Source organism: Perca flavescens, chromosome 14 (genome assembly GCF_004354835.1).
Source record: "Perca flavescens isolate YP-PL-M2 chromosome 14, PFLA_1.0, whole genome shotgun sequence".
NCBI lineage: Eukaryota > Metazoa > Chordata > Actinopteri > Perciformes > Percidae > Perca > Perca flavescens.
In genome coordinates, this window is record NC_041344.1 from 28172265 (window position 1) to 28187343 (window position 15079).

Here is a 15079-nt window from a genome sequence, read left to right on the forward strand (position 1 = left end):
AGATTTAGTGGCATCTAGAGGTGAGGTTACAGATTGCATCTGCAACTGAAAACCCCTCCGCTTACTTTTCCCTTTCCCAAGCGTGTAGAAGAACCTACAGTGGCCTTTAGGTAACATGAAAAGGCGCGTTTGGTTTGTCCGTTCTGGGCTACTGTAGCAACATGGCGGTGCCCTCCGTGGAAGAGGACCCACTCTCTATGGAGATATGAAGGGCTCATTCTAAGCTAATGAAAATGACTTGTTTCGGGTGATTAGTTGTGAATATTATATCCACTAAATCCACTCAATGCTTCTTCAAAACAATCAACACCATTATATGATGTTATCAGAGAGACAACATCTCAAGCTCTTCTAATCATCTTTTTCTATTTTTAGTTCCCCTTTCAATTACACTCGTTTTTATAGTAGCTCCAACAAATTAAAAAAGAAACTCCCCCACACAATGGCATGCATGAGTTTCAAATAGCACCTCTGATATTACCAGTCATCAAGACAAAAATTCATTCGCAGTGAAAATGTTACTTGCTCCATGAAGGTATCATCTGATGACATCGGTCCCTGTTGTACGGTTTGAAAATGTCACCTTATCTTCATCTGTATGGAATCGAGGGGAAACTCATTTTCAAAGCTTTAGAACTTCTTGGATGTGGTACTTTCCTATAAAAAGCACTTCTCCTGTATATGGACCAAATATGGTGTCACCCATTTCCATCATTAGGCACACAGGCTTGCCTCTTTTCCAGTTCAGAAATATATTTACTAAATACCAGCGCGTATCTTTAGCGGAGCGGGAGAGCCACTTCCCGCACTCTTCTGGGACGCGTGGCTGGTGGAATATCAAGCATTGACTTGAATGGCAGTGATTGCTCGTGGGGGTCGCGGCGCCTCCGGAACGCAGCGCAGACGCGCCCGGTGGAAAATGGGGGTTAAAGACCTGCAAATGTCTGACAGTTTCATTCCTTGACTTTTATAGCGGAGCTATGAAAGTCATTTGCTGTCCGACTCTATTCTATGCTTGACATATACGCGCATAAACGCCAAGACACATCAAAAGAGAATTATTCCACTAGAGCAACCTACAATAGCCTCCCTGACACACTCTAAGACGGGAGTAGAGGCAATCAAAGGCAGCGCTCTGAGCCCCAAAAGTTACACTGAGTACATATGAAATGGTGTTTTATTATAGCAAAAAAAAAGTAGTAGTAATTACATCATTTGGTAGCGTTTTTCTAGCCCTTGATGTATGTAAGGCTGTAAGGCTGCATTGAGTAATAATATCATTCCTGCAGGACTGTTTCTAAGAACGCTAGTATAAGCAGCACCACCTTTGGACGTTTAATATTTTATAATGTGAGCTCGCTTCATCTTGTTCATACCTCCCCTCCTTCCCTCCCTCCATTCTCATGCTCCGTAGCCAACCAAGGATTACACTGGCCTCTATTGTGTGGCCAGTGGACCGTCTGGCTCATACTGCTTCAGCAAAAAAAAAGAAGAAAAAAATAAAAAAAAATATCATCATCTGGCTGCACAGGATTTCTGGTCAGAGCACAATGTTGCACACCCGCCAAGAAAAAGCTGGCTTTGTTGTGAACTATTAAGCACCAGGTATAATGCCGCAATCACCAAAGGACAGGCTGGCTGGTTTCTAGATATATAGTTTTTTTCTATTTTTGAAGGCTGGACATGAAGCTGGAAGCACCTCATAGGGTTTGAATTCCACAGAAGAAAAGTGTAATAGTAACGCTTTAAAGCCTTATATTGTGAGCTGACCTTGATCGGACAGGAAGTCCAGCATGGTCTGCAGCAGGAAGGACAGGTGGCGCACAGACAGGCCGGGGTTGCCCATGCGACGGGAGGCGTACACCAGCTCATGTAGGAGGCGCATCTGAACAGCAGCCCAGCCTCGGTGGGTACCTGAGAGAGACATGGCAGAGAGAAATTCACATTCACACGGCTGACAAGGCTCATTGCTGACATCTAATGTTACACAGCTGTCCTGACCAGATTAGCAGAAATGCATCAAGACTACCTGTAGGATGATATTCTACACTTGTAGCTCACTTGTTGGGTGGACAGAAGGAGGAATTTGATGACATTACTCAACAGTATGCACATCTTGTGGTTTTCTGTAATTGTCTCAGTTCCAAAAACAGCCTTGGTGCACCTTCACTAATTAAACTGTCAACATCAACTAGGGGTGGGTGATAAGTCAATATAATTAATTGTCCACTTCAGCAAAATCATATTGTGCAACATGATCATATCGCTTTATTATTTTACTCCCGTTACAGTAATTGATTTTAGAGGATGCAACAAGTGCGTGACAAACCTTCATAAGTCCGTATTTGCCATGCTTCCACACAAAAAGCCCACCACACATAATTGGATCAAACTCAAACCATTTCATTGGAGCCATCTCTTAAAATTGAAGTACCCCCAATGCCTGTCACATGTGCTCCAGCGTGGTGCTAACTTAGCCAATGTTGTTTGCTCTGCAGAGCTCCACAAGACACCTTAATAGCATTCTAGCCTGACAACAACTGTTACATAAGACCCTCAGCCCCCTTACGAGATCTCCTGCTCCACTCCCAGCTGTCGACTGTTGACTTACTAAGTGGGAAAGAAAACTAGAGGAAAGATGTGCCGAGGAGGCCGCGGGGGCCAGAGGGAGGAAGGGAGGATAGTTGGGAAACACTCAGATGTTTCCTCAGCTTAAATACCACTTCCAATAATGTCAAAACACGCCTTTGATGCTTTTCGGTTATCAGCATTTTTTTCTACCGTGGTCATTATTCACCCTGACTTCTTCTGCCATCTGAACAACCTCTTAATGCAATTCCTTCGTATGGTCATAAAAACTGCACCTACTAAGCAGTCTAAAAATAGCTGACTTCCACCTGTCTGCCAAAACCAGCGCTTATCTGGAGAACAGTAATCCAAAGGGCACTTTGGATTTTCTGAGGACGTCTCTCTCACTGTAACACGAAAAAATGACTTCATTTGTGGTATTTTCAGACCTGAACTGGGGGTGTCTGGCAATCCACTTAACACACCGCCAAGATAACGAGTGTGGTGCCACGGCCAAGCAGTCGCACTGCCATGCAAAACCTGAGTTAAAAGGAGCTTTGCCTCTGGGCCGCCTCTGATGAAACAAGGGCAATTTGGAGCGATGAGATGCCACATGCCACCATTATTCTCATCGGTAATAAAACCTTTAAATTATTACAAGAAAAGATACTCCCAAAATTGCTGTGGCAACAGGAGAAAAACAGGGGTCTATGTGAGAGGAAGAAAGTGTGTACCCATTTCTGGTAACAGAGGGGAGTAGTGGGAAAAAGGGGTCTGTGAGCTACTTAAAAAGCCTTTTGTTCCCCTGTATTTCAGGGAACAGCAGCCTTATTGGAATGAACCATTGAGGCCCATTTTCTCTCTCACTTGAACTTGCCTCTTCAGCTTATTGCTTGATTAACTCCCACCCGATCCCTTCTGCCAAAAGACAACGGTCATCCACTGCTTTCCCATCAGCCCTGTGGGGACTGAGTGGATACCCAAGCCTCACTTGGGACTTGAATGATACAGCAGATATAGCAGAGCGGATAATTTATGTTAAAGTACCTTAAGTTTCATGGACTAATGCTCTCCCTATTCATCCACTTGGGATTCTAATTGAATGAGATGATTTTATTATACAAGAAAATAACAAGAAGTGCCCAAGGTCTGGAATATTGACTTTAAGAACTCTATTAATCTATAAATCTTGCAAAAGGGTAGGGGAAATATTGCTACCTCATTACAACATTTGAATCCTCAAATTGTCAACTTTTTTTGATTTGTTTGACACCAAGGGAATATTTTCAGTTCCAACTTTGTCTGACACCCATTTACCTCCTCGGTTATAAAAGAAAGTGAACTTACATACTGTACATGTACTGTGGGATTGCCCAAATGTGAAGTGTTTCCATGTGTTCTACCAATATAACTGGGACCTCTGCTTCAGTCTTCCCTCCGGTTTAACTTTTTATTGATGATACACTAATTATCCTTACTGTCCTAAAAAACATTTCTACTTTTAGGTCTGCCAACTATCATAAAAATACCTGTACCTGAGCAAGGAAGTGCTCTTTTAGGGCATTTAATTACAACAGTATTTAACGTGGACATATGATACTTATAGATATTACTGAGTATTAAGTCTTTTTATATAAACATAAGTATTAATCTACATAGACTGACGATTGATGAAATGTCTTAGAATCCCAGGGTTCTTCACACACAACATTTTGAGTATGAAAAAGAACACGGTCATTTATCCTCATTTTATCGCAGTAAGATAACTAGATTGTTTAAGTCAGTATGCAGGTCTATTTTTTTTTCTAAGTTTAGTAGAGACATTTGTAGTGAAAGATGACACGTACACGCCTGCTAGCTAAATGACTTTCAACAGTCTTGAAAATGTCCCTTGAATGAACAAAATGCAGAGGAAACGATCAAACCTTTATGTCTGTCATAATTCCACAACTGAGAAATCCAACATTAGGTCACCAAAATAGGGCCTTTTTCTGCAGTTTCATTACAATATTTGGCAGTTTCTTTTTATTAACAAAGGATAATAAAATTGCACATTTAAATTCTAAGTTGCCCTATGATTAGGAGCAATCTATTGGTTGTAGAAGTTGAAATGTAAATTTGGAGAGATGACAGTTGCTCTGTGGAAATACATCAGCCACGTTTGACAAAATGTTCTATCGTCAAATGACACAAACGCACACTGGAAACCAGATTTGTGTTTAGAATGCACACATAAACAAATAAAAACAAAGTGTAAAATGATCTGCTCCTTTTGAAATTTTTTATTTTGAAAGTGAGAAAAGAAATAGACGTAGAGATACGAGTTAAAAACGGATTGAATGGCCATTGTATTACACATTGATTTACTTTTAGTGTATAAAAAGGAGGAAAAAAATCCTGTTGGAACACACAGACGATACATACTCATGTGATATCAAGGCCCAGGGCATCAATAGTTAAGTGCTGTTGATGTAAAGTATCCTGAGTACCATCTAAAGCATCCTTTCACAGTCTAAGTGCAAACATTTGACCTCAATCTGCAGTTTCTATTCACAGTTTACAGAAGGAAACTAGGCCAGACATTAACAGCCCATCTGGGAAAAGTCCTGTAACAGCATCCAATATGGATGCCCCTGAGATGTTCCATTCACTGTGAGCCCTGTCTTTTGTGTTACCAGCACTTGCCATTGACTGGCTGCGATGAGCAAAGGGCCAATAGTCTGTAGAACCAGAAGGCTTATAGTGCGTTCCATTTGTACTCGGAACTCAGATTTTCCGAGGTCAAAATCGGACCTCGGATTTCGAACAACCTTAGCAGTAGCCTAAATCCAACATGACTGCCCCCTGTAACAGTTGTCAAAGCTGCAGTAACATACAGTTATTAGCACTTCTGTCTTATTTGCGTCTCACTAAATCAGTCTATCACACAGGCATGTTCAACTTCTATCTGTGGACATGTTTTTACGCTGTTTGTATGCACAAAAAAAAACAGCGTAATGCGTGGTTATAAACTGGTATTGCTAACAATGGCTAACCTGGCTAGAGCTAATGAAGACAATGAAAATCTGACTGCAAAGCTTGAGGGTGAATGAAGGGATGCTTTTCATTTCCTATCTATTAAATATGTCTTTAACACTGCTGCCACTCGCATCATCTGGATCATGCAAGAGGGTACTGCTTTTAGTATGTGAAAAAGATTCATTTCAGGGAGATTTCCTCCTTTACTTTCCTTTCCACACAGCACTACTTATCTCGTGACCCTTAATAAATAAATATATGCTATGATAGGAGGATACCAATCCCTCGGTTTGATTTTAGTGTACTCTGTTCTATTTCTTCATTGTCACTGTTGACTATGCACATAAATAAAGGAACCTCTCTTCAGTGTCGTAGTCAAGACCACCTAAACCGAGACCAAGTCATCACCAAGACGTATCAAGACCGAGACAAGACCAAGACTTTGAGGGGTTGAGACCGAGTCAAGAACAAACTGACACACCAACCCGACGGCCGACCTTCGGCAGAAAAGGACAGCCTCCCCGAGTTGGTCAAAAAAGTGCCTCAGAACACACCGAAGCGACGCCAACTCGAGCTTACTTTCTGCGCGTGCACGAGACGTAATACGTCTCCATAACAGCAGGCGGCGCTAATCTGTATTGTCGTCCAAAAAAATTAAAACCGGCAGCTGATTGGACGAACGCATCACGTGGGACTGGCTTCTCCAGAATTTCAAAGCCAGACCATCATGGTGGCCCGTTCGGAATACAATCTCATATTTTACCAAAATAGTTCACCGAAACGTGTTTCTGAAAACATTTTAAGCGACAAATAGGCCACGCAGTTGCTGAATCGGTTCCATAGTTTTATAAAAGCTATCGAGGCACTGAAAATGATCCAAAATGTGCTCTCATGGTGCATTTACTGCTTTATAGGCTGTATGAATCATACAGTGAGTAGGAAAATGACACACCTGTTATGTTGTATGTTTAAGCTCATGTCCACTTTAGATTCTGTTAAAAGGTAAACAATGAATTGCTGTAATTTTGGTCAAAGTGCTGCAATTTCTCCTCTTTTTTTTTGTGATTAACAAATTTTTTTTGTACAAAACATAGAACTCGCAACATGAACACCCCACCCCGTCATCATCACCACCCACCCAGACAAAAATCAAGATAAGAAGACAAAGTAGCTACAATATTCAAAAGCATTCAACAAAATAACAAAATCGACAATAAACCATGAACCAAATAAACATAAGTTTAAATGACAACACCCTAAGTCCATCTTACACTTCTCTCCCCAGCACAAACGCTAATATGACATTTTACCCTAGCCATCTCACAAGCCCACTACTGGACTGACGGCACCCCTTCATTCTTCCATCCCCTTAAAATAATCTGTGTGGCTGTCATTAAACTAGTCTGGACGCAGCTTCTTATGTGCTTATCTATCCCGCTTAGGATTGACCCATCTCCCACAACAAATAATCCTGGGCCGACTGGAACCTGGGTCCCTGCAATCCAACGTAGGTTATCATGTATAGATTCTCCACTTTCAACAGATCAGGGCCTAGCCGTTCTTTGTTTGATGTAAAATGAGGAAATAAGCACACTAATGAATTTAAAAATTGATCTGCCAGGTTCTGTTGTCCGATGGGATATTTTTAGGTTATATCTTCGGTTTTCCTTTTTATTTATGGTGCATATGCTGTTTGCCACATGCTTAATATTGTATAAACAAATAATGCCATTCGCGATAGATGACCGGCATTTTCATGAAACTTGTACAAACCGTCACTGCTTGATTTGAGGTTCAACATGAGTCCGAGTGTTGATAGAAACACTCTTAGAAAACGTTCTCAATTTCTAAGATTACACTACAGCTGAATTGATAAGCTGGCGTGATTCTGCAAAAATGTTGACAATCGATTTCTTGTTTAAGTTTACGATCAAGCAAGAACACTAAATATTCTCTGGATCCAGCTTCACAAATATGAACAGGATATGCTTTCTTTCTCTGTTTTGTATTGTTGTAAAATAAATATGTTTGGATGTTAGAATGTTGGTCGGTTAAAACAAGCAATTTAAAAACATCACTTTGGGAAATTGTGATGGCGGTTTTTCCCTATTTTCTATGTTTCTATGTTTTATAAACCAAACAAACAAGCATGCAATATGTGAGATGAATAGTTTGGATGTGAAACATTAGGCTCGTTCGAGATGAACTGCGCCTCGCCTGTAAAGTGGACGAGAGCAGGTGGGAGCAGCCGGGGGCGGTGACAAAAATCTGCTGTCAAGTCAGACAGTTTACAGCTGATTCCAGCAGCCTTCAGGCTGAACAGGAAGTCACGGAAACGCTGTTGTCCGATTCCGATTTAATAAAACGTTATCAAACCCATATATACAGTGGGGGAAATAAGTATTTGACCCCTTGCTGATTTTGCAGGTTTGCCCACTTACAAAGAATGCAAAAATCTACAATTTTAATCATATGTACATTCTAACAGTGAAAGACAGAATCCCAAAGAAAATTCCAGAAAATCACATCATATGAATTTATTAAAATTGATAACCATCTGATGAGGAAAAACAAGTATTTGACCCCCTGGACAAACAGCAAGTATTCTGGCTCCTACAAGCCAGTTAGTCTTTCTTTAAGACACAGCCCCAATCCGAACCAATTATCTACATCAAATACACCTGCCTCACCTCGTTACCTGTATAAAAGACACCTGTCAACACCCAAACAACCAGCATCCAACATCACCACCATGGGCAAGACCAAAGAGCTTTCTACGGACATCAGGGACAAGATTGTTGATCTGCACAAGGCTGGGATAGGCTACAAGAGAATCAGAAAGCAACTTGGAGAGAAAGATCAACTGTCGCTGCAGTTATCAGGAAATGGAAGAAGCACCACACCACCGCCAACCTCCCTCGGTCTGGGCCTCCACACAAGATCTTGCCTTGTGGGGTGTCCCTGATCATGCGAACGGTGAGGAATCATCCCAAAACCACAAGGGGGAACTGATGAATCAACTGAAGGCAGCTGGGACCACAGTTACAAAAGAAACGGTTGGTAACACACTACGCCGTCATGGATTGAAATCCTGCAGCGCACGCAAGGTCCCCCTGCTCAAGAAGAAACATGTACAGGCCCGCATGAAGTTCGCCATTCACCACCTGGACGACTCAGAAGAGGCCTGGAAGAAGGTGATGTGGTCAGATGAGACCAAAATAGAACTTTTCAACTTGTCGTGTTTGGAGGGCAAAGAACACAGAGTACAACCCAAAGAACACCATCCCCACCGTCAAGCATGGTGGTGGCAACATCATGCTTTGGGGGTGCTTTTCAGCCAAGGGGACGGGACAACTCCATCGTATTGAGGGGAGGATGGACGGGGCCATGTATCGTGGAATTCTGGGCCGACATCTCCTTCCCTCAGTGAGAGAGCTGAAGATGGGTCGAGGATGGGTGTTTCAGCACGACAACGACCCTAAGCACACCGCCAAAGCAACAAAAGAGTGGCTGAAGAAGAAGCACATCAAGGTTCTGGAGTGGCCTAGCCAGTCTCCAGACCTGAATCCGATTGAAAATCTTTGGAGGGAGCTTAAAATTCGAGTTGCCAGGCGACAACCTCGGAACCTGAATGATTTGGAGGCTGTCTGCAGGGAGGAGTGGGCCAACATCCCTGCCGAAATGTGCACAAACCTTGTCACCAACTATAAAAACCGTTTGACATCTGTGCTGGCCAATAATGGCTTTTCTACAAAATATTAACATGCTGTTTGTCCAGGGGGTCAAATACTTGTTTTTCCTCATCAGATGGTTATCAATTTTAATAAATTCATATGATGTGATTTTCTGGAATTTTTTTGGGGATTCTGTCTTTCACTGTTAGAATGTACATATGATTAAAATTGTAGATTTTTGCATTCTTTGTAAGTGGGCAAACCTGCAAAATCAGCAAGGGGTCAAATACTTATTTCCCCCACTGTAAGCTCCTACACAGTCTCCAGTTGTTTTTATTATGACAGAGTAGCTGTCAAAATGCTCTGTTCTGTTGCTGATTTACACTGTAGATAATCTGTAATCCGAACAGATTTAGTCTCTCTGACTTCTAAACGAGCCACACAACATGTGCTTTGTACAGAATAAGCCTTTCAATCAGACAAATAGTTAAAATCCCCCCCAAATCAAAATCAATAAAAAGTTTATATAAAACGTCATCATGTTGAGTCAATTCTGAACCAATCAGCTGTTAGATCAGCTGAGAGGCCGGTGTTTCCCAGCATGCCCTGGGTCCGCCTGGGTCTTGCAGTCTGTGAAAAGCAACTGCGCTGCCTGCGTCTCAAAACTGCGGCTGCCTTGATCTCGTGAGGTTATCGTTGCCCACGTGTGCATGACGTCAGAGCAGTCGGGATCAAGTCGGACGCAAATCTAACCGGCACGCATTGGGAGGCGATCGCCGGTTATCGATTCTGCGCAGACCTGGCTCATCTCGAACGAGCCTATTACTGTGTGGGGGAAAAAAAAAGGCTGATAACAAATCTGTCATCTCTAGTTTTTCCACGTAGTCCAAAACCTCTTACTACCTCCAAGTGTCCAAGATTACAGTACCTTTGCTGAAGTCCTTGGGATCAAGCGACAGGCTGTATCCAGGCAACGTCTCCAGCAGCAGCTTGTAGCAGGCCCTCCAGCCAGGCTCTGGGATGGTGGGAGCCACACACTGCATGGCTGCAACGCGCTTGAAAAACGCAGACTTGCGATGGAAGCCAATCAGTTCGTAGAGCTCGGAAAGGATACTGTAGCGTTGGATCTTCTCCTCTTCTGAGAGCTGCAGTTACCGAGACAACATTAAAGTCCCCCCTCCACTCAAAAGTCTGTTTTGTGACAGACTAGTGACTTCACAACTAGTTTGAAAGCCATTGTGGTCCAAAATGCGTGTATAAGTGTATAACAGTAAAGTCACTAAGGAAACAAGACTCAAAGCTCCTCCAACGCATTGAAGGACAAAATGCATCGTTTCAATGATAAAGATTTCGGTCTCATTGTGCTTTTTCGCTAATAGTAAGCTATCCTGTGGTCTCCAGGATTCAACTGTACACCATCGTGCTCATGTTAATCATGTGTATACGGAATGGCATTTATTTATATAAAGATAGTGTACCTGTCCCAGGTTGATGTAAACAGCGTTTTGCAGGAACTCGGAGGCCTCCCTGGCCCTCTTCTGAATGGCCAGCACCCTGACCGCTTTCACGCAGGCCTCCAGCTCGATCACGCCTGCGTTCTTATACTGCGGGAGATAAGAGGACGAAGCGGGGGTGTCAACAGTCAAAGAGGGTCGCCTTGACTTCTGCAACCCACCTCATAAATCGGATGGAATGTTTTTTTTATTAACATATGAACACCCTCATCGGTCACCGCCGATGTGGGATGACAGACGAGCGTGATAACTCGGATGCCTAGTGGATCAGCTTTTATTTTTTTCTCCCCAGGGGTTTCCAGCCACTGCTCCGCTTGTGCTTCCACTAAAATGCTGAGCTACTGCTGCTCGGCCTTCAAGCTGCGCGCACGTGTGTACATTTTTTATCTCGCCGTCCCTCCACTTCCACCCTCGTTGTCTCCCTATTAAAATTCAATTAATATCTGAATGGCTGTGTGTTGAGATGTAATTTAATTCTGAATGAACTAGTTACAGGTAAAAGGGCTGAGGGAGGTCAGTGCAAAAAGGCAATTATAATAATGAAGATAAAGCACAGCGTAGCTTCTGAATAGTCTGGCAGCATAATGAGCCTATCTAGCTTTCCTTAAGCATTAGGGGTAATGTAATACTATTGTGACTTTGTACAAGTACGGTGGTCAAAAGGAGAGTACAAATATATTATGCACCGAAGATTCAAAATATATGAAGATACATAATTCAGATGTTTTTGTGTATCTGCAGGGTTTTCACTGACTAATGTGGTTCTATTTCCAGAGATTACACATGCTCTCAGTCCCCATGTAGCATTCAGAAATAAACAGCTGCTGTCAGCATGTACTGGTCTGATACTACTCAAAACACAGTGTTTCGTCCATGCCCTCAAACTCCATCAAACTTAATCAAATACTGCCCCCTGGTGACGTAGATACATTTTACACACATGACTGGTAGCTACATTTCTGCCTAACAGTGGCGGTTGTGTAACGAAGCAACCTTGAAAGCTTGAATGCTATCATGTACAGCATGAGCAGTTCCATACAAAACCGGAGGGCTTTGCATCACTAGCTGGACCGCGTACAAGTGGTCTCATGACACTGAACTTCATTTCCTTGCACTGGATCCCCATCAAAGTCAGAAACCAATTTAAGGTTGTTGGGATCACTTTTGAAGCTCTGGACGTTCAGACACTATGGCGTCTTATCCTATCTATTTATCCTACCTTAAATCAAGAAACAAATGCTATAAAAAAAGGCACCCATCTACATCAGAGAGCTACTGACTTCCCTACCCTGTCTGCAGCCATCAGCCCATTTGTTCCTACTGAAGATGGGAATCATTAAAAACGAATATAAACCACCTGTACATTTTTTAAAAGGCTCGGCCAATATCACGTTTTCTAAAGGGTTCACTAAGTTACATTTTTTTTATGATCCTTTTTAATGCCACATAAAATGCAATTTAATACCTGTTTGACAGTTATCCTGGCCAAAGTATTAAGGTATGATAGAAACTCGGAAAGGACGATGTGGCCTAGAATTATTCATTATTATTTTACATTTTTTCATTTATTTTCAGAGCTCCCCAGCTGCATAACAATACATCCTAACGATATAATCAATTCAATTAATGGGACCTGGACAAAGATGAGTGGCATTAAATGGATAAATTAATCAATTGTAGATTATATTTTAATTTAAGTTTTTACTGAAGTCGACACATACCCCTAATGAGACGATGAGCTTCCTGTAGCTAGCAGTAGAGACAGTGTTTGCTACAGGTCTGATGGTAAACACTGAAACATTTCACAACTCCATTTTAGAACTAATATGATTGGCTATGGCAGGCAAGACAAAAGATTTTTAACTTTTGCAAATTAACTTTTTTAAATTTTAGGCTCATTGTTTCAATAGTTATTTGCACAACAATGGAGCTCTGTGGTACAGAGGAATAATAATACTTGTTAATAGGATCAATCTATTGTCGGATTTAGTCTCGTTGCCAATATGAAAAAGAAATAGAATATCACCACACTTTTAAAAAGGTATAAAACATTTGGACTTCTTTAAAAGACAATTCAAGACCTACTAATTGCCCTTGTATTTTTTTAATTTGAGTTAATTTTATTGCTCTTATATTGTGTGTATAATGTGAGGCACTTTGTGATGTCGGACATTGAACAATGCTATATCAATTTACTTGAACTTACTACAGACTCAGAATTTTGTTAATTTAGGAAAAACATTAACGGCCCTTGAATAAACGAGTATTGGGACAAAGGTAGTCTTGCATTGCCAGACCTTAGAGGGTCTGGCTGGTTTAGGGCCATTTCTTTAAACCCATCACAATTGTCATGGGCGGTGCTAAGCGCCGGACGGAGCCACGGTGCCTCTGCAAAATGGCCTCAGGAAGGAACTTGTTTTGGTGAACATGTGTACGTTCAGAAGTTGTTTTAGTCGTGCAACAGAAAACTCAAATTGGACAGATAGGAGGAGCAATTAACCATAGTCCTCGTAAATCCACCGGAGTTTAGAACGCCAACACAAAAGGAAGCCCAAGGCAACAGATATCCGGCCGAAATGATTGAAATCCGGCAAATTTCCGTCTGCAACAGAGCAATCTCGGAAGTGAAACGTCGTGGATATAGACTAGGACGATGCTGAGCTTTAAGTGATGTAATGAGCCAATCCAAGCCTTTTATTCGAAATTCTTTATATTGTCAGTGTTTGATGAGATGGATATGCTGCAGTTATATTATAGACTGTGAAAAATATTCTGGTTGTCCATGTAAACCCGTATTTAGAATAGAAATGTCTGATATTATGAACAAATAAAATACAGTAAAGTCAATTTTCAGTGGAGCTGTATTGTCTCATGAACTGAACGCCGTTTCATTATAAATTCATTTTTTATTTTATTTCCTGATAGGAGAGGGAAACTGTATTTTGGGTTCAAATCCCCCCCAGTTTAATGACAATGGATTTTGGCACACAAGATTATCCATTAGTATCTTAAATCCAACAACAAGGACATTGGTTGATTAGTTTTTTGGTCATTACCTTTCCATAGTAGGAGATGGCCTCTTTGTATTTCTCGATAATGTCCTCAGGACTCAGGCAGTTCTTTGCACGTCCAATCTCAGTGCTGGTGTCTGCACTGATGCCGTTGGCTGTGAGGGCACCTACACTCAAAAAGAGGACGGTATAAAATTAGTTTAGGAAAGACACCAGAGTGACCGTCCATCCGTCTGTTCCACCACAAAGGGAAAGGGAACGAGACGAGTGACAGCAGGGAAGAAGGGGAAACTTAAATCCATTGATTGCTTTTGAAAGACACTGCCCTGGCTACCACCGCCACATGCATAATATACTGCATACATCAACCAAGACACAGATTCACAATGTTTACACATATCTAAAGAGATAACAACAGATAATGTTGAATGAAACTAATGTCAAATATGTGTTTATTCCCAGGTCTGAAGCCTCCTGGTGATCCCATTTAAAACTAAATGTAAATTGTAATTCTACACCAACTTTCCCCGCTCTCCCTTAATAAGTAATGTTATGAATATTCTGAGGCTATGGAGTCCCTAAGATGTGATCAAGATGGCGTTCATGGCTAACGTCCCAGGCGGAGTTAAACTCGCACCTGAAACGTTTCAAAGGCAATTGCAAGGTGCATCTCTCGGCCAAATCTGATTAGAATACTAATACAAAAGTGAGAGTGTGTCGCCTAGCAACGGGGCTGTGGCCATAGCAACGCTGCGGTGCTGTCACTGTGACAATTGTGTGGATAATGACATGATGCATTGCACTTAAGCCAATTTGCACACGCACCATGACAAAGAAATAGAACTTAAGCAAGAACTGCGCAGAGGTAAACAAAACAGTTTTTAAATATAAATGCACAACGTGACTTATATTTCTTTGGCTATGAAAAGTGAGGGGTTAAACAAAAGCGAGCATTAGAGGCAGGAAATCAAAGTATGCACCACTGGCAATGAGCTGCCACCTGCTGGTGCTACAACAGAGATTATGTAACCTTGTGTTCAAATGGCTAAATGTGCTAGCAAAATATTTCAAATATTTTGATAGGGATAAGTGCTTTTTGTGTAATAATCAAGAGTAAGATGTGAGTTGTTAGAACAATGGGGCCTGAATAAATAAGGAATAGAAGCTAGTAAGGGTAACCATTTAAAGTCTTCAATCGTAGATGTAATACTGATCATCAAAAGTGTGGCTGTGAGAAAGAGCAGGTATGTTAGAAAAACTCAAACAAAAAGGTGAGGGTAAACACAGGAGAACA

General features: G+C 41.6%; 1 protein-coding gene across 2 annotated transcripts in view; it reads right to left on the bottom strand.

Moving 5' to 3' along the window:
* trappc9 (trafficking protein particle complex subunit 9) overlaps positions 1 to 15079 on the bottom strand; it is a 270852-nt gene that overhangs the window by 245599 nt on the left and 10174 nt on the right. For both annotated transcript variants that reach the window (XM_028597569.1, XM_028597568.1), the window contains 4 exons: positions 13831 to 13952; positions 10739 to 10864; positions 10189 to 10405; positions 1771 to 1914 (listed from right to left, as the gene is read on the bottom strand). In XM_028597569.1, coding sequence (XP_028453370.1) covers positions 1771 to 1914; positions 10189 to 10405; positions 10739 to 10864; positions 13831 to 13952 — 609 coding nt within the window. The remainder of the gene's footprint in view (positions 1 to 1770; positions 1915 to 10188; positions 10406 to 10738; positions 10865 to 13830; positions 13953 to 15079) is intronic.